This window comes from Aspergillus neoniger, assembly GCF_003184625.1.
Source record: "Aspergillus neoniger CBS 115656 unplaced genomic scaffold BO87scaffold_7, whole genome shotgun sequence".
Classification (NCBI taxonomy): Eukaryota; Fungi; Ascomycota; class Eurotiomycetes; order Eurotiales; family Aspergillaceae; genus Aspergillus; species Aspergillus neoniger.
In genome coordinates, this window is record NW_020291135.1 from 352241 (window position 1) to 376633 (window position 24393).

General features: G+C 48.1%; 7 protein-coding genes across 7 annotated transcripts; 4 read left to right on the forward strand and 3 right to left on the reverse strand.

The window, feature by feature from the left end:
• Positions 1–441: 441 nt before the first annotated feature.
• BO87DRAFT_394669 (DUF1996 domain-containing protein) lies at positions 442–2158 on the reverse strand (the record flags this gene model as incomplete). Its single annotated transcript, XM_025625134.1, has 3 exons — positions 442–1723; positions 1778–1934; positions 1993–2158. The coding sequence occupies 3 exons, from the start codon at positions 2156–2158 to the stop codon at positions 442–444; spliced, it is 1605 nt and encodes a 534-aa protein (XP_025482493.1).
• Positions 2159–7853: 5695 nt separating this feature from the next.
• Positions 7854–9805, forward strand: BO87DRAFT_219320 (putative choline transport protein Ctr). The gene is made up of 3 exons (XM_025618674.1): positions 7854–8561; positions 8642–9579; positions 9638–9805. Exons 1-3 carry the CDS (start codon positions 8068–8070, stop codon positions 9760–9762), a joined length of 1557 nt encoding a protein of 518 aa, XP_025482494.1. The 5' UTR covers positions 7854–8067; the 3' UTR covers positions 9763–9805.
• A 1122-nt stretch (positions 9806–10927) lies between these two features.
• Positions 10928–11505, reverse strand: BO87DRAFT_374063 (uncharacterized protein). The gene has a single exon (XM_025622703.1). The coding sequence runs from the start codon at positions 11471–11473 to the stop codon at positions 10967–10969; it is 507 nt and encodes a 168-aa protein (XP_025482495.1). The 5' UTR covers positions 11474–11505; the 3' UTR covers positions 10928–10966.
• A 1099-nt stretch (positions 11506–12604) lies between these two features.
• BO87DRAFT_394671 (amidase) lies at positions 12605–14557 on the reverse strand (the record flags this gene model as incomplete). The annotated part of the gene is made up of 5 exons (XM_025625135.1): positions 12605–12744; positions 12799–12865; positions 12924–13778; positions 13839–14216; positions 14273–14557. 5 exons carry the CDS (start codon positions 14555–14557, stop codon positions 12605–12607), a joined length of 1725 nt encoding a protein of 574 aa, XP_025482496.1.
• A 1693-nt stretch (positions 14558–16250) lies between these two features.
• BO87DRAFT_302430 (Zn(II)2Cys6 transcription factor) lies at positions 16251–17996 on the forward strand (the record flags this gene model as incomplete). Its single annotated transcript, XM_025619203.1, has 2 exons — positions 16251–16315; positions 16373–17996. The coding sequence occupies 2 exons, from the start codon at positions 16251–16253 to the stop codon at positions 17994–17996; spliced, it is 1689 nt and encodes a 562-aa protein (XP_025482497.1).
• Positions 17997–18748: 752 nt separating this feature from the next.
• Positions 18749–19597, forward strand: BO87DRAFT_374066 (RmlC-like cupin). Its single transcript, XM_025622704.1, has 2 exons — positions 18749–18863; positions 18928–19597. Exons 1-2 carry the CDS (start codon positions 18776–18778, stop codon positions 19443–19445), a joined length of 606 nt encoding a protein of 201 aa, XP_025482498.1. The 5' UTR covers positions 18749–18775; the 3' UTR covers positions 19446–19597.
• Positions 19598–22481: 2884 nt separating this feature from the next.
• BO87DRAFT_374069 (kinase-like protein) lies at positions 22482–24220 on the forward strand. Its single transcript, XM_025622705.1, has 3 exons — positions 22482–22633; positions 22698–23267; positions 23322–24220. The coding sequence occupies exons 2-3, from the start codon at positions 22973–22975 to the stop codon at positions 24071–24073; spliced, it is 1047 nt and encodes a 348-aa protein (XP_025482499.1). The 5' UTR covers positions 22482–22633; positions 22698–22972; the 3' UTR covers positions 24074–24220.
• The last annotated feature ends 173 nt before the right edge of the window (positions 24221–24393 follow it).

Consider the following 24393-nt stretch of genomic DNA (forward strand, 5'->3'; position numbering starts at 1 on the left):
ATTCACTGACAGAGCCAGTGACCAACTGCCTACCCCACTCGATTACCATTGAAAGATGTGTAATGTCGCTGGTTCGAGCTCCAAGGCTAATTCGGGATAGACCAGCATACTGCAATAGACAGAACAATATTCATCCACATAATATTTGACACCATATCTGACAAGACATATCTCAGCTCTCATCAAGAGAACAGCAAGATAGTAGCCCGAATTTCACCTGTTCCAGACAAGGAGGAACAAACAATAATATGTACATGTTATAGACATTCATACATGGAGAACCGAAACAATGAAACTGCATCTAGAGAAACGAAGTCAAGGGAACCAGCTCGAGATTTCCTAACCCAGCTAGACCGGACCAAAGGGCCGATTTTTGCTTGGGGGCTTATGTCATAGGCATTGTCATCGTACGCGCCAGTCGTTTTTAGAATGTAAGATGGATCATCTTCGATGGGCATGTCCGTGACGATGACGCCGATGAACATGCCGGGAATGGCTATGGCTATGGTCATCGCGCTTAGCAGGAGCCTCGGTTGGCGTGGTCACGACTGTTGATACAACCTTGCTCACCGTGGATGTAGAAGTGGAGACTGTCTCCAATCCACCCGTCTCTGTTGTGACAGGTGCTCCCGTTTCATCTGTGAGGATGAGGATCTCCTGCTCAACGTACACGATCTTCTGAGTGACAACGCCTTCGACATAAGCGGTGGTAGGAGTAGGTGTCCAGGTGGTGGTTGGTGTAGTTGAAGTGGTTGTTTGGAGAAAGTAGGCTGAAGCCGCTGAAGTCGCTGAAGTCGCTGAAGTGGTCGAGGATGGGAGAGTTGAAGTCGAGAGGGTAGTTGAAGTAGAAGTAGTAGACGGGGCGCCCAGTGTTACGCCAATGTGGATATTTCCAAGATCAACAGTAGCACCATCGAGAGAAGCACCAATAGCAATGCTTGGCTCGGGCAATATTGCCGAAGTATGATGGCCAGTATTGGTATACCGGACTGGGCTTGCATACGCAGGCCCATACTGGATGGCAATGTTGTTCGGCAAGCCACCCTTGTGAAGGTACACGTTCTCGCTTTTCAGTTCTTCTGGCATGGTGAAGTTGCACTGCGCCTGCTCGGCATCTGTCTGAAGATGGAATAAGTCGCAGTCTTCCACCCGACCAGACAGGTTGGTGCAATTATTCACTGCCTGTTGAAGAACCCCATCATCCCAGCCGTAGATAAAGTCTCCATGATAGCCGTATCCAGTTGGGTCGCCGTTTGCAAGAACAAAAGTGCCCTGCTTGTCTTTAAACGCATATGTGTCCCAGATAGTCTCATAGAAGAGCGACACAAGGCGGGTCTCGAAGCCATCCGGACAATCCCCGTCCATGACCAGGGATGGGTAGGCCATGTGCGACCTGTGATCCTTGGAGTCAACATCCTTGCCATTCCAGCATGACGGAAACATCAATTCAAATCGGACACCATCAGTACAGTGCTCATCCATGAAGGTCTTATTTGGCAGGAAGTGGCGGCCCAGCGACGGCTCGGGAGATTTGTTATAGTTCAAGCAGTTGAAACCCAGAGCTTTCTGGCGAAGAGCGTCCTGTGATGATTGATTGCCAGACCACTCGGACTTTGGAGGATCGGGAACTGGCCAAGGGAAGTTACGCAGAAACGGATCGCCGGCAATCATACGAAAGTTCTCAGGGAATGCCGTCACATTCTGTCCGTTGAGGAAGTAGTAACTTGTGACAGTCAGTTAGCATATAACTGCGCTGGACATTGGCTTCGTCACTCACGCAAGCATCCCGCCCACTTCGTTGACAAGCTCAGCATCGCCATTCTCATGCATGAAGTATAGCGCGGGGGCCCAGTAAGCCGACTTGTCCTGCTTCACCCCGCATGAGGTACAATCCGCATTGTTCAGGTCTGTCTCGCCCGATGACATAGAGAAACCTATAAAGCCAAGTTTAGCTGAGGCACCATTATGCAGACACACTGGAGCCGGACGAACCTCCTGATCCGTGAACCACATGGACGTGGTCTGATGGTTTCCCGGGGGCCATTATGGGGTCCATTCGAGCCACACCACTTCGTCCACGACAAGGGAGACGCCAAAAGGCATCAGCAACGCTAGAAAGTGCGACCAAACAGGCCACAAGGGCGACGTTTCGTCGCATGGTTGATAGTAGGTATTTCAAATGAGCGAGAGAGAGATGAATAAACGCGCGGTAGCGAGCGTACGGTTTAATGAGCGAATTTATCGACTACACGCGTCGCCGAAAATATAAGTCAAAGCTTCAAGCCATCAAATGTAGTAAGGAGTGACCAGCAAAGAATGAAAAGTCGAAAGGAAGAAAAGTCACTGCGATGGAACCGTCAATACTACTTGGTATAGGGAAAGCAAGTGCCAACGCGGGTGGCAGCCATAGTATAAGAATAGGAATAACAACAACAATGACAAAGCAATCTGGAATAGTTTTGACAAACTCTGGAACGGACACCCAATCTGTAAGATCGGGGCTCAAGTAGATGGCAGACTGAAGGCAAGGGGATCCCTTGCATACCAAGTCCAGTGGCTGCGCTCTTCACTCGCCACCAGCCTTCGCGTGGATGCAGCTTAAGGCAAAGGCTGATGCAGAATAAAACCACCAAACAAGCTCGTTATGGGGAGAGAAAAGAAGGAAGAGTAACAACTTACATTCTCTTCCCTAGGATAAACAAGGGTGACGTTCGCCGATCAATACTTGTCTTGTTGATTCCTTGGAATGGGACTGATACCAGGAATCTAGGGTTTCTGTTTAGTACTCAGTTGCATTACTCATGTCCTTGCCACGAACAATCAGCTGGAATCAACCAGAACTCGTCTCAAATAGTAAGAACGAACGAATTGACTAGAAGGTAAATAAAAGAATGGCAAATCTTGCGAAATGTTAGAGCGTAAACAACTTTTAAAGAGCGGAAGGACGTCAAAAGGCGTCCCTAAGGCACAAAGACAAGAAAGATCGTGATAGAGGAGTGGCAAAAAGAAAGGGCAGGGCAAGCCAAGGACTGCTCAAGAGCAGGAGGGGTAAATAGATACATTATAAAGGAACCGTCCGCCGATCAGGAAAGTTGGCCATCCCGGCAAGCTACTAGCAATGTAAGCTGAGCGCAGTCACAAACCAGGGTCAGACAATGGCCATGGTCCCATTTTTCGCACTCAGAGTGTTACACTCTTCGTCTGCTAAACATAGATTCCAGCAGATAATATGGCTCTCAGGGAAAGAATTTAAGAGGGATCACAGTTAATGTCTTGTGGTTGGTTGTTGGGAGATCTAGTGAGTCGACAGACCTGAACTCTGTATAAATTAGGGATATTGAAGGGCCCACTCAGTTCAGTAACTACTCCTGCCTGTGTACCAAGCTCTCGAGGGGTGTCGCACAATCCTATCTGCTGTCGCTAGTCATGCATCATCGCGCCGATCGGGTGCAGGACTTGCAAGGTGAACTCATGTCGCGTAGATTAGTGTAGTTTCTATTTTCTTATCCCATCCACAATAAAGAGACATTCGCAAAGAACCCGAAGAATTATCCATATCCCGATGCAATCAATTAGTCCAGCATCCTGCCTGGCAAGCGAGCGCTGCTAAATCTAAGCGAACGAATTCATTTTCCCCAGGAGCAGCCAAGGGGGGCAGTGCGCCTCGAGGAGTGGCCTAGCAGCCCTGCAACTCCTACTTCTGGTTCGCTGGCCCAAGTGGTGGGAGCAGTTCGTCGGATGTGGTTGGGGCATACTCAGGAGTGCCATAATTTATCGGCTTATCCTATAGAAGATGCAGATCAGCGATCTAACAAGTTGGTGTGAAGGAACATGAAACAGTTTATTTGGTCAGACTGTGGAGGGAAAAGCGCCCGGTCAGCAACCTGCAACAGGGAAAGCCAGGGGAAACAAGGGACCAAACCACCGGGTGTTCCTGGCTAAACAAGCCACTAGGGAGGTTGGTTGGGGCCTAGCGTGCTGCTGTTCCGTCGGTCGCAAACTGCAGCTTGCAGGCTGCAGATGGGAGATCCGGACGCATCTCTACTCTGAGCTTATCGCGGAAGCAAGTTTACTACGAATTGTAGATTAGCTAGCTAGTCCAGAGTGTCATATGTGAGTTTTACTGGGTTGGTTGTGTCGCTGGAATATTTCTTTGTACGCGCGCGACATTCGGAAGATGAAACAGCTTTCTCTGTTTGACAGCAATCAGGGCTGATGCATGGAAAACAATCACATCGTATTGAAAGGATGCAGGAGAGGAATATTCATATCCAAGGCATACGTTTAGATATAAACAAAGTAGTAACAAGGACGAGTTTCACGATACGGTCATATTCCCATCCGATCGAGATGAATCATCGCCGGGAGAATTAAATGAACCTCCAGGGACAATCCCGACCGAGGCGGCAACATATATTTACAGTTGCCATCTCCTGTGATCAATAATGAATGGTACTACAACGATGATGAACCCTACCGATCAACACTACTATTTATTGAACGACTAACCATAATAAGATAAAAAGGCCATCACGAATAAGAATTGAAATTCTCATATTTCCAACATCATACCACAAAACATAATACACAATATCCCAAACTCCGCCGACCTTGCCCGATATTATTTATCCCTTCAGCTACTATCTTCAAAGTGCCTGGTAAATCCTTGCGACCGCCCGTTATATCCTTGTCGTCGTACAGCCTCGAAACAATATAACCCTTCAACTAGATCTTGTGCGACGCATTGCAATCCGATAATTATATTATAGTGATAATAACATGAATTCTCCGTACGTAAGCCTACACTATACAGTAGTATCGGCGTGTTATCAATGATTTCCCACCTAGAGTACTATAGTGTTAGTACAACACAAGCTTGACCGTTGAAACGGACCCCCAATCCACAATAACTACACTAATCATCTATAAAGTAAGACCTTCGAGGCCAAAATTGCTAGGATAAGCTGCTCAAGCACCAAAGCGACCGAGCGAAAGGACCCTCAGCCGAAGGGAAGTCTGGATGGTGAGTGAACGGTCCATCATTAATTTATTCCAACGGCTCGAATCAATTTCAACATTTGAATACTACAAACTAAATGCTTAGCGACGGCTGAGAGGACGCGTATTCATTTCTATCTGATGCGACAGTACTGTGGGCATGTCAACGGATCAACGTCCCTAGTTCAACAAACAGTATCCATCCGTAAAAGCGTCCAAAAATGTCACCGTCGAGAGCGAGTGGGCCGACTACCCTGACAGTTCAGAGGGAAGTACTCCGTTGTCTAACTGTATCCTGAGTAGACACCTATATCAGCGACTTTTATCGATCACTCGCCGCTGCCCACTACTATGTACTACTTTGTACTAGAGCACCCGGCAATCCTTCCCCTAAAACAGTAAAAATATCCATTATTTTCGGTGGTGAAGCCTATTTGAAAAACAGGCGCAGCTACAAAGTAAGATCGATGGAGAGAGAATGAAGACTTACTAAATACGGTAAAGAGTCGTGCGTCCAAAGCAATCTTATCTAGGCGCTATCCCCCAGACGGGAAAGGAATCCTACGGCCCCAGCTTCGTGGCGGATACAAATGAGGCACCGGCTGATGACCGGCTTAAGTCGATTGGCTTGGTTAAATATTACTACGACTATAGTAGTTTATGGCTGTCTTGGACAGGACGTATTCTGCCGCTCTGCGGCGTACACAGGCATGATGTGTTGGATGGACGTCTCGGAAGATCGGAATGGTGCATAAAATTTTTCTAACATGCCGCTTAGTAAATGTTTCAACGAAGTGGCTGTTCATCGTTTTGTGAAGTCGGAGATGCTTAGGGTGCAGGGTAACGATCGTCGGGTCAGGCATTGTAAAACGGGCACCGGAAACTTAATGGCCTAGTCCGCTCGGAGAGGCAACGGTTGCTGGCCCTAAAAAGGAAACTTAACGATAGGTGTGTCCCAGGCAGCTTTAGCTGCGGGAGGATTCTGTGGCTGAGGTCCCTGATGTCGTGCATGCGTCTGCTCCCACGTTAAGTCATCACATCGGTCACCAGTTAGAACTTCTTATTTCTATTATATATGTTGCAGTGCAACCAACTGCACAGGAAGAAGCAGAGTCTCTGAAGGAGGGATTACTGATTACTCCGTACGCCATACGACGTGTCGGGTCGCCCGGGTTTGATACTAATCTAGCGTCCTTCAATCGGGCATTTTAGGTACACTAGGTAGCGGCCAACTTGCCTTTCTTATTCGACCGAGAAGAGTACCAAGAAAATGCCTCGATTCACAAAGGTCGGCCGGTGAATTCTCTTAGTCAAATGTTTCTCCTCTCGTGCTCTTAGACGACCGCTGCTTGCGAATGAGAGGCTCAGATTGGATTAGAGATCCACTGCGTGGCTCCGGCTGCGAGCCAATCGAGCTAACCCAGACAGTATTAGTAGCGAAAGACCGTCGAAGCTGGTCCGCTGGAGAAAGTTCGGATACAGCCCCAACGAGAAGACCGGAGGGTTCCGATCCGATTCATTCTTTGCCTCAGTGTATGGTGATGTGAAATTATACTCAATAAAGCCCAGGTTTTTCTTGACCTTAGCTACTTGGCAAATTGGGGGTTGATGTCACGATAAAGAAAGTTCAGGATGTGATTGCCAGAGGGAGTTTTCGTCTCCAGAGGAGTTGGTGATGGTTATTGAGAAACTTTTCCCTAAGCTCGGCCCGGTCCTGGCAGACTGCTAAGGGCCCAAGGGGTAATAACTCCGACTGGCCTAACTGGTGCGCGGTTTCTGCACACGCTCATCTCTGCAGGCGGTATGACGAGTGCGATAATACAAGCAGAATGAAAAGAAAGGATACGAAGCTCCGTAAGCGGAGCTGCCTTTCCACCGCCACACAGGCACAGAAACGTGCAATTCGTAGAAGTGTCCTGTGTCCAGAGGAAGTCAGTCTGGTAAAAATCTGCCGTCGGAACCCAAGCCCACCAACGGCACCAAGTGGGGGGCCCGCCACTCCCTGCAGCAGCGAGTAGCCAACGAAAACCCTCGATGGTCTGCGGCACCGAACCTCAAGCGCAGTTCCACCAACGGCAGCACCAGCACCACAGGAGCCTTTTGGTAAGAAAAGGGCCACTAATTGACTAGAGGTCTCAATGTGTTGGTTGTTGAGCGCTCTACCTTAAATTCCCGGCCGGACAGACCCTCTAATGACGATATGAGGCGGTCGAAACACGAATCGGAACCACGAGATTTGGCTGCGTCTGCATAACCATGTCCGTTATGGTTAGTGTCACTGCTGGAGTGGCAGAAGATGGGGGAGCGTCATCGAACAGAAGCAAACAGGATATGGGGAACCCTTCCGTCGTAAGACTGGTGGGTACGCCGAAGGAGGCTTGATTCGAAGATGAAGGAGGGGGAAAAGAGCGAAAAAGAGAAAATGAAAAAGATCTTCTTTGATCTTAAATACTCTTACGCATCCCAATTTGGCCCAACCCTCATAACAACTTCGAACACTCTCTTCCTCCATCTCTCCTCCCACCCTTCTTGTTCATCTCCTCTTGCAACTGTCCTTCTCTGCGAGCTTCGCGGCGAAGGTCTAGTGCTTCATCATCCTCCGCATTGGCTGTCCTGTTCCACACCAATCCGCTTTTGTTGATAGCTCAAAGCACACCCAGCGAAACACAGATTGACTTCTGTAAATCCGATTGCTTCGGGCGTTTTGTATCCTTGTATCGCCGTATCGTCGGGTACAACCTCTCAGCCCTCCTGCGACAAGTTGATCTGCCCTCCTTGCGACTTTAACAACAACTGTTTTCGACACCCATTTGCGACATCCGAGTCCCACGAAACGTGTGCCACCGCACCCAAACTGTCCAACAGCAACATATTGCCGAGCGTCTCCGAGAAACTAAGCCCTTATGCAACAGGCCCTGATCTAAGCGTTTTAGACCCGAGGACCTCCTACGCGATTACCCTGCAGCCACGGCAGTCTAGCCTAGCGACTTTCGATTGCCCTTTGCGCCAAATCCGTCTTTCACAACGTTTGTCATTGAACGCTGACTCTTACTATAATTGTCTGGAACAATGAGTGGTCTTGATATAGAAAAGAAGTTGAGCGTTAACCAGGCCTCGACCGGCGAGAATGCGTCTGGATCTGATGATGCAGATGCGCTCAAGCTGGCTGAGATGGGTTACACGCAGGACCTGCAGCGCAATTTCTCCCTGCTCTCACTGGTCGGCATTGCGTTCTGTATGTCAAACTCTTGGTTCGGTATCTCGGCTTCCTTGATCACCGGTATCAGCTCTGGAGGTACTGTTCTCATCGTTTACGGCTTGCTCTGGATCACCTTCATCTCGACTTGTGTCGCTGCCTCCCTCTCGGAATTGGCTAGCTCCATGCCCAATGCCGGTGGGCAATATTTCTGGGCGAACGAGCTTGCTCCGAGGAAATATGCCCGGTTCTTCTCTTATCTTACCGGCTGGTTTGGATATGCTGGTGCCATTTTCGCGAGTGCCAGTGTTGCGCTCAGTCTTGGATCTGGTGTTGTGGGAATGTGGCAACTTGGTCACCCGTCATTGTATGCTTCCGAATCCCATATTTGCTCTCTGAGAGGAAGTGTCTTCCGCTCTAGGTCCGTAGTGCTGACTCCATCCACAGTGTTCCAAAGGCCTGGCATACGGTAGTGGCATACCAGCTCATCAACTTCTTCTGCTACCTTTTCAACTGTTGGGGCAAATCCCTGCCTGCTGTGGCAAAAGCGACGCTATACATCTCGTTGCTTTCTTTCCTGGTCATCCTTATCGTTGTTCCGGCTTGCGCCAACCCGCATGCCAGCGGATCCTATGTTTTTGGGCATTTCGTCAACTCCACTGGTTGGAAATCGGATGGAATCGCTTTCATTGTCGGTTTGATTAACCCGAACTGGATCTTTGCCTGCTTGGATTCGGCCACTCATCTTGCCGAAGAGGTGCCGCAGCCCGAGAAGAACATTCCTGTTGCGATCATGGCCACCGTCGGCATCGGTTTCGTTACCTCCTGGACCTACTGTATCGCGATGTTCTTCAGTCTCAACGACCTCGATGCACTATTGAACACCGCCACAGGAGTGCCAATTTTGGAACTGTACTACCAAGCTCTGAGGAACAGGGCAGGTGCAATTGTTCTGGAAACTCTCCTAGTGGTGACGGGTATGGGTTGCCTGATTGCCTGCCACACTTGGCAGTCACGTCTTGCCTGGGCCTTCGCTCGTGATCGCGGTATGCCTGGACACCAGCTGCTCTCCAAGGTCAACATGACTTTGGATGTCCCCTTGCACGCCCACAATGCCAGCGCATTCATTGTTGCTGTTCTCGGCTTGCTCTACCTGGGATCCTCTACCGCTTTCAACAGTATGGTCACGGCATGCATCTCGCTTCTGTACATGTCGTACTCTATCCCCGTCATCTGCCTTTTGTATGTTGGTCGTGACAACATCAAGCACGGCCCATTCTGGCTGGGCAAGTGGGGTCTTGCTGCGAACTATGTCACCCTGGCATGGACTCTCTTCTGTCTCGTTATGTACTCGTTCCCTTCGACTATGCCAGTCACAACAGGAAGTAAGTATTCATGTCAAACATTGATATACGATGAATGGAGTGACTAACCGGACTGCAGATATGAACTATGTTTCGGCCGTTTACGGTGTCGTTATCTTCATTGTTCTGGCTGACTGGTTTGCACGAGGAAGGAAGTCGTTCCGAGGCAGCCAGAGTTGCGTGGAAGGAGAAAGTGCCGAGTAAAGCGACGCTGGATCATCAAATACTCTTCACCTCCCTTATTCCCATGTCATGGGTGCTTCAAAACGAAACAAAGGCACATTCATGCGTTATGAAACCACACGAAGACACCTAGCGAGACTGGGATCTTCATCATGACTGAAAAAGAAAAAGCATCTGTATATAGAAGATACCCCGGTGATATAGAGTCGGTATAGATCAATTTCAAAAAAGTTTAAAATATAGTCGAGACTTTCCATATCGTAGTTTTCACCGTGAAACGAAGCCCAATGGAATACATTCCAAGAATAAAGAAGACAGAATCCTGTAAATCCACAACGGAGGGGAAAGTAGAATCCGAAGTACAAAATAGAAGGAGCAAAAACCTCTCCTTCCATGTGACCCCCGCAAACATAGCTAGACCGTTTCTGGCCACAACATCGTCTCCTCAGAACATTCTAGGCCGCACTTTTGCCCTATACGCCTCCAAAGCCACTACGAAGCCCAAGCGCGCTATTGTTTTTGTGGCTTGAAAGAAGAGGAAATTCTCACCGACTGTTTTCAGCTACTTGTAGGTTGATCTTGCCATTTCAGATGCGAAAAGAAGCCTGCAAAGCCCCTTTTGTTTGTATTGGGATTGTTTCTGGCAGCTGACTAGAATAGCGAAGCTGTGCTATCATATCCATGGTTCATTCGATGCTGGAGATAGTGGGGTAAATTGCCTCTCCGGCATGAATATCCCGTGTCTTTATGGCCTCCTGCAAGCATCTCCTTGTTTGATTCTCCTGGAACCGTCTGGTGCGTGACATCGTATAAGTCTTTCACGGCTTAGCAGAAATGCTCTGCCAGTTGCATTATAGAATTTAGAGAATTAATTCATAATTTTATATTCCATTGGCCTCATTAAGCCCGCTAATGTGATTATGACTACCTAAATATCAGCATGTCGCTATCCTGAGCTAAGAAAAAGCGGCCCCTTTTTAGCTGCATACACAAAAGAGCGACTCCACCAGGACAAATCCCATGACAAAGTCATAAATCCAGCGGACTAGTTGCTGCTTGGATGAAAAATCAAATGAGAGGATAGAAGAAAAAGAACACGAAGAAGCTTCCACATAGAACAGGCAGATATCCTTATTCCTGCTGACCGCGCTGAGCCGTGACAGTGCATTCCAGCCACATTCGTTGAAAATCCCCTCGTGCTTCCTAAGAGGTATCATTCACCCAATCAAGAATTCTTCCAATAATGAAGGGTGTAGGGAGTGATGACTCTCTTATCCTTAACCTGCCCTTTGATCAAATCCTTCAGTTCGTCAAGCAGGTCACCAGCATAATTGGCGTTTTCACGAAGCTCTCTGGCGAACTTGAAATTCTCCATGAGAATGAAGGGACCGGCCGAAGCCTCAGCAATAAGAGAGCGGACTGGATGACCCTTGAACAACATCGAGGCCGACTTAATATGGCTAGAAGTCAGGAGACGAATCTTTCCGTTTTCTCCTCCGGCACAGGATAGGTTAACTCGGGGAATAGAGCTGGTAATGATGGTCTTGATCTTATCAGCCAGAAGTTGTTCCATGCCTGTGATGCGCCACATGTCCGCCAGTCGAGCCATTTCGATGTACGCATTGATGCATCTTCCTTGGATCTGCGATGGAAACTCGATACGATTGAGGTACAGCCACTGGAGGAGCATGAGGAGGCTACGCTCAGTGACAACGCCTCTGATCTTGTGCATGGTTACTGCTTGCTCGTTGCCCTCTTTGAAACGGCTATCGAACATTGCTCTGAAATAGGAGGAATGTCTGCAGAGGAGAGGACGGGATACTTTGTACTTGGCCCCGTTGTTGCCGACTTGAATAGTAACATAGGGGCCGGGGCACAAAGGGACCATGCTAGTAATAGTTCCGTTAGTCAATGAATAAAACCAACCGACTAAGTCTATTGTGAGAATGGTGTTTCTCACAAATCGTATAAACCCTCATCAGATGTGTCCGGGTTTTGCTTATCATTTTCAGCCATTTTGACTGGTTATTGACTCTTCGCTAAGGAACGCGTTAGTACCTGTGAGGTAACTGGCATGATGAGAAGTACCTTTGAGAGTGATTATTCGCGTGAGCAATAGTAGTAGGACAGACGATTGTTAATATTGAAGATTCGCACGCCGAAGAGCAGAGAGAATACAGATTCGTTGTATCAGCTCAGTTCGTGTGCAAGCACACCAACCACAACCTCACAACACGACTTTGACTGCAACACCTGCACTCACGCGCTCTTCAGAAACAACATAGAGAAAAGTTTTGTATAGATAGTAGGGAGCCTATGAAACTAACACCCCATCTCGGAACGGATCATTCTTATCCGTGATGTCATTCACCGTCCCCATCTGCTGGAGTGGATGGCTTATAGCGTTGCCCGACAACCGGACCTATCAGTTCTTGCTTTCATCCTCTTTCACAGGCTTCACGTAGCGCTAATGGGACCTTGTGTAAACTTCTCAAAGTTCTGTTCCTAGTCTTGTATATACTGATTGCTTGCCATGCAGGGACTGATCCTGCGTCTGGTTCAGGTCTGGTTATCTCCATCGAGTACGTTGGGTATATAAGGCAAGGGAGCAATCGTTATTCGTTTCTAATTAGTATGCAAACTATAGCTAACTGGAAGTAAATAAGATAATATAGAAAATGTCACGAAAGCAAAGGTCCTAGATGATGGCTTTGCCTACAGTCATCCACGAAGAAAACTTTCTCACTTATATACACAGGCTGTCTCCATCACGCCGAATAGCGAGCCCAGTCGCGTGAACTAAGATGATCCTTATATCTCGAACTCAAAAAAAGGGAAGCAAATTGAGGAAGCTTTCGTCAGGTCATAATCTTGGACGGTAACGTAGGTCAGATCGAAGAGCCTTGTCAATGACTTCAGTAGCCATCAGAACTTCCTCATCCTGAAACCTCCGCCCAACAACCTGGATAGCAGTAGGTGCCCCATCTACTGCATCAGGATCATCTATAATCGCAATAAGCAGCTGAAACTTATGGCTAGGTCAACGAAAAGACTTACAACCCTTGCATACCTCCGAATCCAGAGACTTATCAGCCTTCAGATACGGAATAATGCTCGCGGGAAACTAAAATATCCTGCATCAGCACGATACATCAGAGCAATTTATGTTTGAGTTCCCTTACATTCAACAAATTCCAAATAACCGTATATACCGGCGGCCCATAAGTATCATGTGGGCCTGCAGTTGACCAGTGACCCGGACAAATGAGGACGTCTAGATTATGTTGTTTCCAAACTTCAGCCATCTTCTCCCGGTACGCCATAAGGGAAGCATTGGCGTCCCAGACATCGTCTAACGTCAGTGTAGGATTCTGTAATCCAGCTAGAGCAGCTGGAGAGGCATACTCCAATGCTTTGATTGGTTGCTCATCCCCATCCAAAACGTGCTGCAGAAGGGTCTGCTTGGTATCGAACAAAAAGTACCGTGCCGCCAGCTTTAGACCATCGTGAAAGGATGGAGCATTGGTTACAAGATGGACACTGTGACCGGCATTTTCAAGCGCAGCCTGTGCGGAGGAAAGTGCTCGTTTGACAGGGGGAAATAGTGGGAAGTGCTCGTCACCCATATAGACCCCAATGCTTAGCTTCTTCTTTGGGGGCACATGCCGCCAAGCCGTCCCAAGAGCGGTGGAATCATAGCGCCATGGTTCCGACGAAAGTATTGTCTTACAGAAGAAAGTCAGGTCTGATGCACTGTTGGCGAGTGGACCGACTGCCGAGACGAGCCCTGGTGTACCCGGCCTGTCCCCTAATTCGACTCTCCCGTGAGGTATGCGGTCAGCTGTGGGCTTGAAGCCATATGTGCCATTGCAGAGACTCGGTGCACGAATGGATCCTCCGACGTCTGTGCCTACTCCTAGTATGGAACCTCGGAAGGCCACCAAAGCACCTTCACCCCCACTACTCCCACCTGCACTGAGGCAAAGCTTGTGAGGGTTCAGTGTTCTTCCAAAAATATTGTTGACGCTATCCATGGTCTTCAAGGGGACCAAGTGTTAGCAGCGAACCGCGAGACAAAAGAAACGGCATCTTCGTACCAACAGTGTCTGTGGAATATTTGTCTTGATGTACAAGATGGCGCCGTTAGCAAGGAGAATATCAACTAGGGGCGAGTTTTCAGCTGCGACTGGATTCCCCAGAAAAGAAACAAAGCCAATTGTTGTAGCCTGGCCTTTGATATTGAAGCTGTCCTGTTGCGTGGTGAGATTCGTGGTCATGGTGCTAGTAAGGGTATCCGCTCCAGTAATTGCCAATCCAAGTGAGATAATTTGCGACTGGAACCGAAGGCTTACCTTGACACTGATAGGAAGGCCATGAAAGGGTCCATAAGGCCTTCCATATTTGGCCAGATATCCATCAAGAAACTCTGCTCGCTTGAACGCCTCGGCAAAAAGGATCTCAGTCGCACAGTTTGTCTGAGTAATTGCGTTAGCTGAGCCGATCATGATATGATTGAAATATACATAGATACCAACTGTTGTGCAATAGCAGCTCTCTTACAAAAGGCCTTGCAAACCTGGAGCGAGGTCAATCGGCCTTCGATGATCTCCTGGTGAAGGCTTTGAGCGTCATAGGACTCTGTGATAGCCACCTCTTCCCTTGACAGCAAATCATGATGTCTAAGGATGTCGAAAGCACTTATGTTGGCATCTTGGGTAATTTGGTTTATAATTGTCTCGGGAAGAACCCATTCAGGAGGGATCTTGGATGCACGGTCCCTTAGTTTGTCAGCGATCAGACCATCCCACTGAGCCATCTTGAGAACGCAGCCCACTTCTTTTCGTGCAATGAAACGGGAGATTAAAGGCAAATGCATGCGGCAAGGGCTTTAATAAAGACCGCAAAGATAAGAGATAAGACCGAACAATGCACGCCAGTTTGGGCTCGCTTCCAGGGGGCTTTATCTACCACGTAGCAAGCTAAATGAAAGTGTCGCATCCAGCCGACCCTATAGAACAGGCGTATTATTGTCCTGAGCCACTAGGCAAACGGATGACGCGGATAAGGCAATTTATTGGGGAAATTAAGTACCTTAAGGAAGACAACTGGCATTCTTACTGGCATTTACTCCAAGCACACTAAACCGTCAACCGATTCCTTCCAAGCTCCGGTTCCAGTACTTTGGGATGGCTAACCGTGGCTACGCCAGCCACTATGACCAGGAACATTGCCGGCGGTGTAAGCTGAATGGCCCGACAGGATTATCTAGTCAAGTTGGTGCGTCACGCCATAAGATTGATGCAGCTCGATGATTGCTCGAGCGTAGTGACATCCACCCAATAGGCCGGTCCTTGCAGCTAACCGACATGTGAGCTCCGTACACGGCGAACCTCGGCCTATAATTATTTTGTACATGATGTATCCGACCATCTATTGTGACTCTAACTTCTGAAATGGACACCTTGTCAGATCAAAAGTCCAAGGTATTACAAGACCCACATGGACGTCGACACACGGGACAATTTCGCATCAAATAAAGACTGTTAAGACGTAAATAGGTTTATGAGGTAGGCATGAACTACCTTCCACTCTCAGCTTATCTGATCAGCTTCAAGCCCACTAAAGCTTGTCAAGAAGCTTATTCTAGCACACTTGCATACCAGAGTATTGACTGCTATATAGAGCATCCACTGGTTTGATTTCTCATGGCCAGTTCACTCTGCAGTATAAAGAATAATCGCTATCATCAGTTACTGCCACGATCGAATAAAATATAGCAAGTGATGACATATTGATTGACAGGGTTTGAAAGGAGTTCTGACCTAGGAAATATTCCAAAGAGCATCAGCTCTAGAGGGTCAGACAGTGCGCAAGGCGAGCGTGGAATCTCGGGCATCAGCACAGCCGCTTTGGCCGTGTGAGAGATTCAAAGATACCTAAAAGGCAAGAAGAGAAAGACCTGAGCTTACTTGAATAGCTCCATGGAATTTTGAATTGATCCAGCTCCATTACGCTGTGGAACAGGCATGCATTGATGAGTTTGACTGGATGTCGGTCACCGCAAAGGCCCTTGGGCACATTCAGAATAGAGCTGACTGAGATGATCAGGTGCTACTTCACCTGCATTAGTTTCATAGCAATGACTTTTAGTAATGACAGCTGTGAGCGACCGGACTTATTGGTCAGTTCATTGTAGAATTGAAGAAGAAGATGAAGACGAAGCGACAAAGATGAGGGAGAGCAAGAGCAACTAGTTCTGATAAGTGGGCCCTGAGTGACCAATCCGAATGAGAATTTTACGAGCGGGCCAATGAGAGACAGGGTTAGCGGGTCGGCTCCAAGGCAGCGAGGCAGCCTGTCGGCAACTTATCCTACTTGTCCTATCTTGCTTTCTTTTGCTGCTGTGACTTTTCCTCGACTAAGCCTGTGACTAACTTGCATAGCGGCAAGCTTTTTCATAAGTACCAAGGCAACCCCGCGAACAGTCGAACCAGTTGCTGAGCGCTGAAATGGAATCCGAGAAGAAGCGCCGTGCGAGCAAACCTAAAGTCAAATCTGGCTGTCGGACATGCAAGTGAGTTGGGCGGCTGCCTTGTTACACTACCTGACATAGTGCTTATTCTATACACAGGATCCGTCGAGTCAAATGCGACGAGGGTCGACCGGCGTGCAAGAGGTGCGTGTCAACCGGTCGCGTTTGCGATGGCTATGGAATTTGGAGCGAAGGCAGGAAAACCACCCATGGCGGTAATTCTGGCGCACCGAGGGTTTTCCAGTCTCTTCTGTCTAGTTACAATGCACCGGTACCAATTCCCCATGCCGCATGTGCTGAACAGAAATGTGTGGAATGGTTCATCCAGTGTACCATTTTCAAGATCGGAGGAGTGTTTTCTTCCCAATTCTGGGGCAGGACAGTTGTTCAAGCACTTTCTCAAGAGCCAGCAGTGCGACATGCTGTTATGGCATTGGCTTCTACGCATAGATATAGGGCTCAGAGGAGCGACAAGGGTACTACAATGGCGAGCCAGCTAAGCGAGCATGAGAAGTTTACTCTTCAACACTACAACAAAGCTATTGGCTGTCTCCATGCTGAAATGAGACGCCACAGCCAACGACCGCAGAGTGTGATGGTTGCCCTCATTACTTGCATGGTATTCGTGACTCTCGAACTGATGCGAGGCCAATACCGAACGAGTCATGCTCATCTACAGCACGGGCTGAAGCTGGTGAAGGAGATTCAAAAACTCTCCGGAACCTCTAAGACCGGAAAGATTATGATAAGGACTTCGTCGCAAACAAATGAGGATGATGTTATCGAGGCCTTTAGCAGACTGGGAGTGCACTATGCTCTGCTTGGACATGGGACAAAATACTCGAACCTTGACTATGACATCCAATCTCGTCATTTACCGTACAAATTTGAGTCAACTGAACAAGCAAGACAATACCTGGATGTTCTCTTAGCAAGAGCACAGTGTCTGGTGGAATTGGCTCGTCACATCGAGACGGGCATGTGTGTGGCGACTCGGGGCTACGAGCAATATCTTGAGTCTCAATGGCGCCTGGAAAAGGACTTGAAAATATGGCTTGATGTTTATAGATCGTCACTTGGTGGATTTCCAGCTCAAGATTTGATTAAAAGTACATTGGCTACAAGGTTACTCGTGATGTACCATACCATGGCCTTGATCATGACCACGACCTGCACGCCATGGGACGACGAAACGGCGTTCGACTTACAGACCGACAGGTTCATTTCCATTATCCGCGAGGCAATCGACATATGTCAAGCCCTCAGAACCGCATACCCAGATTTCCCGACGAGTGGATCTCTCGATTGCCCATTGGGGATGGCATTTACGATGGACATTGGCTTCATCCAGCCATTATATTACACTGCAATCAAGTGCCGGATTCCTCAGATCCGACGACACGCGATCGGGTTGCTTCGATTGGCACCTCACCGTGAGGGCATATGGAATGGTGCCCTCACTGCTAGAATTGCGGAGGAGGTAGTTACATATGAAGAGTGGAATATCGATGCAAGCTTTACAGGTGGAAAAAGCTTGGATCTCCTCAGCCTGCCAGAAGCGGGTAGTTCAATTACAATCCTGTCTTCTCTGTGTCGCATCTCAGATGTTCATGTCGAATTGCCCGATGAGAACACGGGAGAGGCTACTGTGACATTCTGGCAGCGCGAAGACGGTAGAAGCTGGAAGGTTGACGAGAGAAAATTCCAGACGGAGGATCCATAAGCAAATCTCAAACTCTGGAGCCGTCCCTTTTTTTCTGATGCTGACCGGCCAGAGCGATTATGACATCATGACACACTGGCATTTCAGCCAATCACAATCAATGTCATAAAATCTTACCGACCATCAACAAAGAAAATGTAATGATCGACTGACTCGTGCTCAGCACTAGCGGTGCATGGTGGAACGTTTGGAATGTGAAGCTCAGCCACTATCAGCAAAACAGAAGCTACCTACCTACTTTGTAAATGCTCAGTCAGTGATTTGCAACCGGGATGGACGGCGCTGGCATTTGCTGGTTGGGCCCCTTAGTCAGTCTTACCCCATGCTTACTTACCCATCCGCGCCCCGCCCGAGCCAATCCCGGATCTCTGGCCAGGAGTATAAAGTCGATCAGCGATCTAGACAAACGACGAAATACTTTCTTCAGAATGCAAATTGCAACACCATCCTATCTCCTCCTATTCTTTGTTCCTTTAATATTTCTCCTTATCAAGTCAGTTCTTCCCACCAACTCCGTTATGTCCAAACCTCTTGCCCACGCTTCCATTGTCGCCCGTCGCTCTAGTGAGCGCGGGTACGCCGAACACGGCGGCTGGCTCAAGAGCTTCCACACCTTCAGTTTTGCCAGTTACTATGACCACCGCTTCAACAACTTTGGCAGTCTGCGCGTTCTCAACGAGGATCGTGTAGCGGCTCGTAATGGATTCCCGACCCACCCTCACCGCGATGCCGAAATCTTCAGCTACATCCTCAACGGAGAGCTCACGCACCGCGACAGCATGATCAAAAAGGGTGCGGAAGGCGCCCAGGGCAAGCAATTCTACCGCATGAAGCGTGGTGACGTTCAATTCACCACTGGTGGAACAGGTACGTTGTTTGCATTGAACTCTACTACCTTAAGAACCGACCGAACTAACACAACTCACTTCAGGAATCGCACACTCCGAACAAAATGAATCTAACAAGCCCGTCCACTTTCTCCAGATCTGGGCTCTTCCCTGGAAACATGGCCTCAAGCCTCAATACCACACCCGCACATTCGACGAAGCCGCCAAGCGCAAAGCATTCGTCCCGATCCTCTCCCCGCTGGCTGCCGGGCCCGAAGCAACCCCTGCCGATGAGGAAGCCGCCGTCCCTAAGATCCCAGACACGATCCCGATTCACGCAGACTTTGTGATGGGCGCGGGAATCATTGAACCCGGGCAGAAGTTCCAGTGGACTGTCGGTGCTGGCGAAGACGTGGTTAGCCGCAAGAAGAAGAGGAACGTGTATGTGCATTTGCCCATGACGAAGAACGGCAAGGCCCAGATCCGGTTGGATCATCGGGACGAGGCGGTTCTGAGTGAGGGTGATGGAGCGTTCATCACAGGGGTGAATGCGGGTGATGTACTGAGTGTGGAGAGTGTTGGGGATGCGGAGGCTGAGGTTATTGTTCTGGATAGTGATTAGTGGGGGTTCGATGGCTGCTTTGAATCCTTTTGCCGGGTGTAAGGTGTTTCTGGGGCTTATTGTAGTATACATATGATTCGCATCATGTTACCTTTTTTTAACTTTCCAATAATGATATTGTACCATGAGCAATTTGCAGGTTATGTCATGGATAGAACGTATAGATATAGTAATATCAACCACTTTGATCAAAAAAAAAAAAAAAAAAAAAACCCTCTCTAAAGTGTCAAGTTACTACAATATCAGTGATAGGACCATCGTTATAACGCGAACAAAACATAGTAATTGGCTCTTAGAAAGGTTCGAGCAAAAGGGGACATTTTTGCAAGCATTTTCAATCGCGAATATAGCCAAACAAATGAACAAACAAGCAAATGTGAAGCTTAAGGCTGCTCTGCTCAGCTACGATAAGCGTATGCCATGCACCGCCTCCCATCAGCATTTGGGGCCTATTCAATGGGCACACTTTATGCTTTTTCTCATCCTAGAGGAGAATATAGCAATTCCTTTACCGTGTATATACTTGAGTATTTGCTTGATAGTATGTGATAAAGTTATTCTCTGCCAGTAAGTAATATTTTCGGCGCAGGGTCGCTTACTTCTCATGGCAGCAAATTGGCCAACCAGGTCAGTAAGCCAACCCGAATGGGAAACAAACTCAGTTCAAGATCCCCGGACGTGTGACTTGCCAGGAGAAAGCGCGTTGATATGGGGTGGAAAGCAATGTATACTGGTGAAGAGAGCAATGCGGGAAGAATAATAAGAAGTATAGGAGGATAGGAGGTACTGTATGTGTAGGGAGCAGTCGACATAGTGGCTGCACAACAACTACATCCTTGTCAACTACCACCAATCAGTCATTGCGGTGTGTGTCTACGAGTTGTATGCTGCTACTAGTATGCAGTATTTCTGTCCAAAGAATATTGGTGATCGCATCGTACATGGGAAACATAGTAGTAATCCAGAATAGTATAGAAACTTGGGATATATAATTAAGATTTTTAGGTGCATGATGAGATGTAGGCCCCAAAGTCTGGGGAGAGTCATCTACGGAAAAATGCATGACCTTTGCTATTCCAAAGATTACGCCTGTCTTCCAGTGACCCCTCTGGCTGAACAAAGATCTCATGCGTCCGGATTCGGTTCACACGGGAAGGATCTATTCAGCCTTAAAGTGACAAGAATATGAGTCCTTCTTCTCCGGGCTGTTACAACGATGGGTTCGACGTTGACTGGAATGCCGATAATGACTACTTACGTAGCCACTGGGAGTGGATTAGCTGAACCGACCTATCCGTGGAGCTTCTAGACCCTTCCTGGGATTCTTTGTATAGATACTACTAGGTCCATTGGGCTCATACGCAAAATCTAGGGGAAGGATTGGTCCTCATGGGTGACGTGACAAGGCTGAGAGCAGGCGCTTATGCATGGAATTCCCTGTTAGTTCTCGTACATGGTATATTGCGAGCTCAAAAAATCATGACGCCAACCAGCAGGCAGACAAATTGACAGGCTCTGCTGGCTACTATGGGTCCAATGAGGAGCCAATTTGATGTCCAATGAAAAGTGCAAAGGACGTTGATGAGGTCTCGCAGTTTCCCTATCATCTAAGAATAGGATGTTGAGTAATTCTTTTGCCTGACCTTACGCTTTTCGAGCATATATCGACAGAGCCTGAACACATGTGGCGCAGGTCGTTCTGATACGATTCTACTGAGTGACAATTGAAGCGAGGAAATCTACAGAGCGTCATGATCCCAATGCTGTCCAGTACCTATCCGCGTCAGCTCCAGAATAGAGACTGTTCCTCTTTGAATTTCCAACATTTACGGCGGACCAAAACTACCCCGTAAGCGATGAATCCAAAAGGACAGTGAAATGTTCATATCATACCTCCTTCGTTGATTTCTGTAGCCCCGCAATACCCAAGTTGTTCCTTTATATCAATAGCAAACCATGAGAGTGATCTAGACCAAAAAGAATATCCATGGAGGACGGCTTTTCTTCAAGAAGCACATCTTGTATCATGACAGTACCCGTTGTTGCCCCGTTCCCCATTCTGGACAGGTAGCCTACTCTGAGTCCCACACGACAAACTCGGGGCCTAAAGTTGCCGGTTCCCCTTCGATACTTTCGGAAAATAATCCTCTCGCCGGCCAGGTGTTTTGGATGCTGTCAGGCTTAACGACATTGCTAGGTCTGACGTTCAAAATATTGAATGATCGCATATTTTCTGTGTACCCATGGCTGGCTTGATGTGTTCCATTCTGAGCGGTTTGGGGATTCTTGACAGCGATCGTGATGTGTGGTGAGTCAGGTCTGTACACTCCGCCTGTCCTTGTGGTTGGATGAATTCAAGATCTACATCCGAGATCAGTAATCACTTTTCAAAACAGGAGCGATTATATTGGAACCGCCCTAATCAGGACCGTGGTAACATTTGGATCTGTCGATATTGCAGTTTTGTAGGCGGCATGGAGGAGTGCACGAGCAAGACCCTCGTTCTTCGGGCGGGGGATCTTCTAGATATAAGTGATCTTGGAGGCCATCGAGCGTATTGAAGATAGAGTAAATGCTCTGAATCCAGTTATTTAGCCATTATCCCACTTAGGGGTAACAGGGGCTCATAAGTGACTTACCAGAACACAGAAGACAATTAGTTTTGCAGTGCTGATGAGGCGTTTACTCTCAAAACGAAAGGCCCGCTCATCACTTTATAATTTTCAGTCTCCATGCAAGCATGACCTGAGTGAAGTGAGGGGCCCGCGCGCCAAAGGCTTCATAGTAGTGCGCATCATGAAATGTGACAACTAAATGGAATGACTCCTGAACGATCCTCAGCCTATCGTTCACCTGTAGGTTTGTTGATTGTGACAGGATTCAGTCGGCGGCAGTGGGTGGAACCTGAATGGCTTATCGTTTCAGTCTAGCTAGATGCGGTTAGTACGACTACCCCAGAACTTTGGTAAAATAAAGGAAAGGCACGGGCGCCAAGGTAGTTCCGCAACCTCAAGACACTCCTTTCTTAGCCAGGAGCTTTTGTTCTGCCACATGTTAGAAACAGGATTGGTTGAACCCGAAGCTTCACCTTTGTACCCCGTCTGTACTTACAGCTCCCATCAAGTAATCAAATTATTATGTTACGTGTTCTCCGAGCACGATCGCTAGCCTGCAAACAGCACCGTCACGTAAGTCGAACTCTCTATGAGCGGCATCCTTTGGAGGATTTCTATGCTGAATAGCAATGAATAGATCTTTCGCAGTCTTACTTCCTTGAATTCCTTGCATCTTGCTTACTCAACCAGAGCCATGCCACCTCCGCAATGGAACAATAGGCCGTATACTGGCCTGAAGACGGTGTAGAGAACCTAGAGGGCTACTCTACGGGCGGATACCATCCGACGTATATTAACGATGAATTTTCGAATGGCAGATACAGAGTTGTCCACAAACTAGGTTATGGTTCCTATTCGACTGTTTGGCTTGCTCACGATCGGAAAGAAAGTCGGTATGTCGCATTGAAGATCATGATTGCAGATGTTTCGGAAAGAAGCGTCGAGTCAAAGATTCTACAGCATCTTCAAAGGGGTGATCTTAACCACCCAGGCCGTAAATACATTTCTTCACTGCTTGATCAATTTTCCTTCAAAGGGCCAAACGGGCATCACATGTGTCTGGTCAGCGAAGTCGCTGGCTGCAGTGTTGCTGAATCCAAGGAGAATAGCCCCCGGTTCATGTTCTCCCTGGATATAGCTAGAGCAATTGCCGCTCAAGTTACCATGGGACTGGCCTACATGCATTCCCTTGGGGTAGGGCATGGAGGTAAGTCAAGGCCTACCCATCGAGTCTTTACTGACTGCTCACACAATCCCAAAGATCTCCATGCTCGCAACATTCTTCTTCTCCAGCCTGTTGACTTTGAAGCCTTGAGTATCGAAGATATCTATGAACAGTTTGGCAAACCGTTTGAGGTCCCTATCACAAGGATTGACAAGGCCCCCATCCAATCATGTGCTCCCGCGCACGCCATCATACCAATGAACCTGATCGTCCCAAGCGACCAGGTCGTAAATTGCAGAGTCAAGATTACTGACTTTGGCTCATCTTTCTTCTTTGGCAAAGAGCCACTGGAGTTACACACACCCACGGCTTTGCTTCCTCCCGAAGCATTCTTCCAGGACCCCATCACCCCAGCCGCCGACATATGGACCCTTGGCTGTACGCTATACGATATCCTCGGCGAAAGGCCCCTCTTCGAAACCTGGGCAGATGATCCAGATGATGTGATTGGGGAAATGGTAAGTACACTAGGTAAGCTGCCAAAGAAATGGTGGCAACGCTGGGAAAAGAGACCTGAGTTTTTCCTTGAAAACGGCTCCTGGAACCCAAACTTTAATAGGATCCAGACACCTGAATTTAGACCTTTGGACCAGCGACTCTGGCAGATGGGAAGAGGGGAGACTCTTCGAATTTGTGAGCTTCAGGAGATGGAGATGGCTAGCTTCAAGAGGTTGCTGGAGGGGATGTTAGCTTATGAGCCGTTGGAGCGGGTATCAGCGCGTGAGGCGATGGAATCTGACTTCATGCTGAAATGGGCGCGTCCGGCACTGTTGAGGCTTGAGGGTTGATCATCAGCAATTAGTTTTGTGTGCCAAATGTGATTTTGCGGGGCAGGTCTGCCGTTAGCTAGGAGGCGATTATGGTTGTCCATGGATGGGGACGCTCTGATGTTTTTGTACTATATACTAATAGCCACTATCTCGTCGCATGACTGCGATGATAGTATGAGTTGCTGTGGATAGAGAAGGTTTTGGTTGTCAGTGTCCTTACTGATATAATTATCCTTTTTTTTTTTTTTTTCTTGTTCCCAATATTGAGGTTTACTTGGAAGAGCGATACTGGAACAAAAGACCTGACGTAGGAAGACAAGTCTGCAGTCACTTAGGTG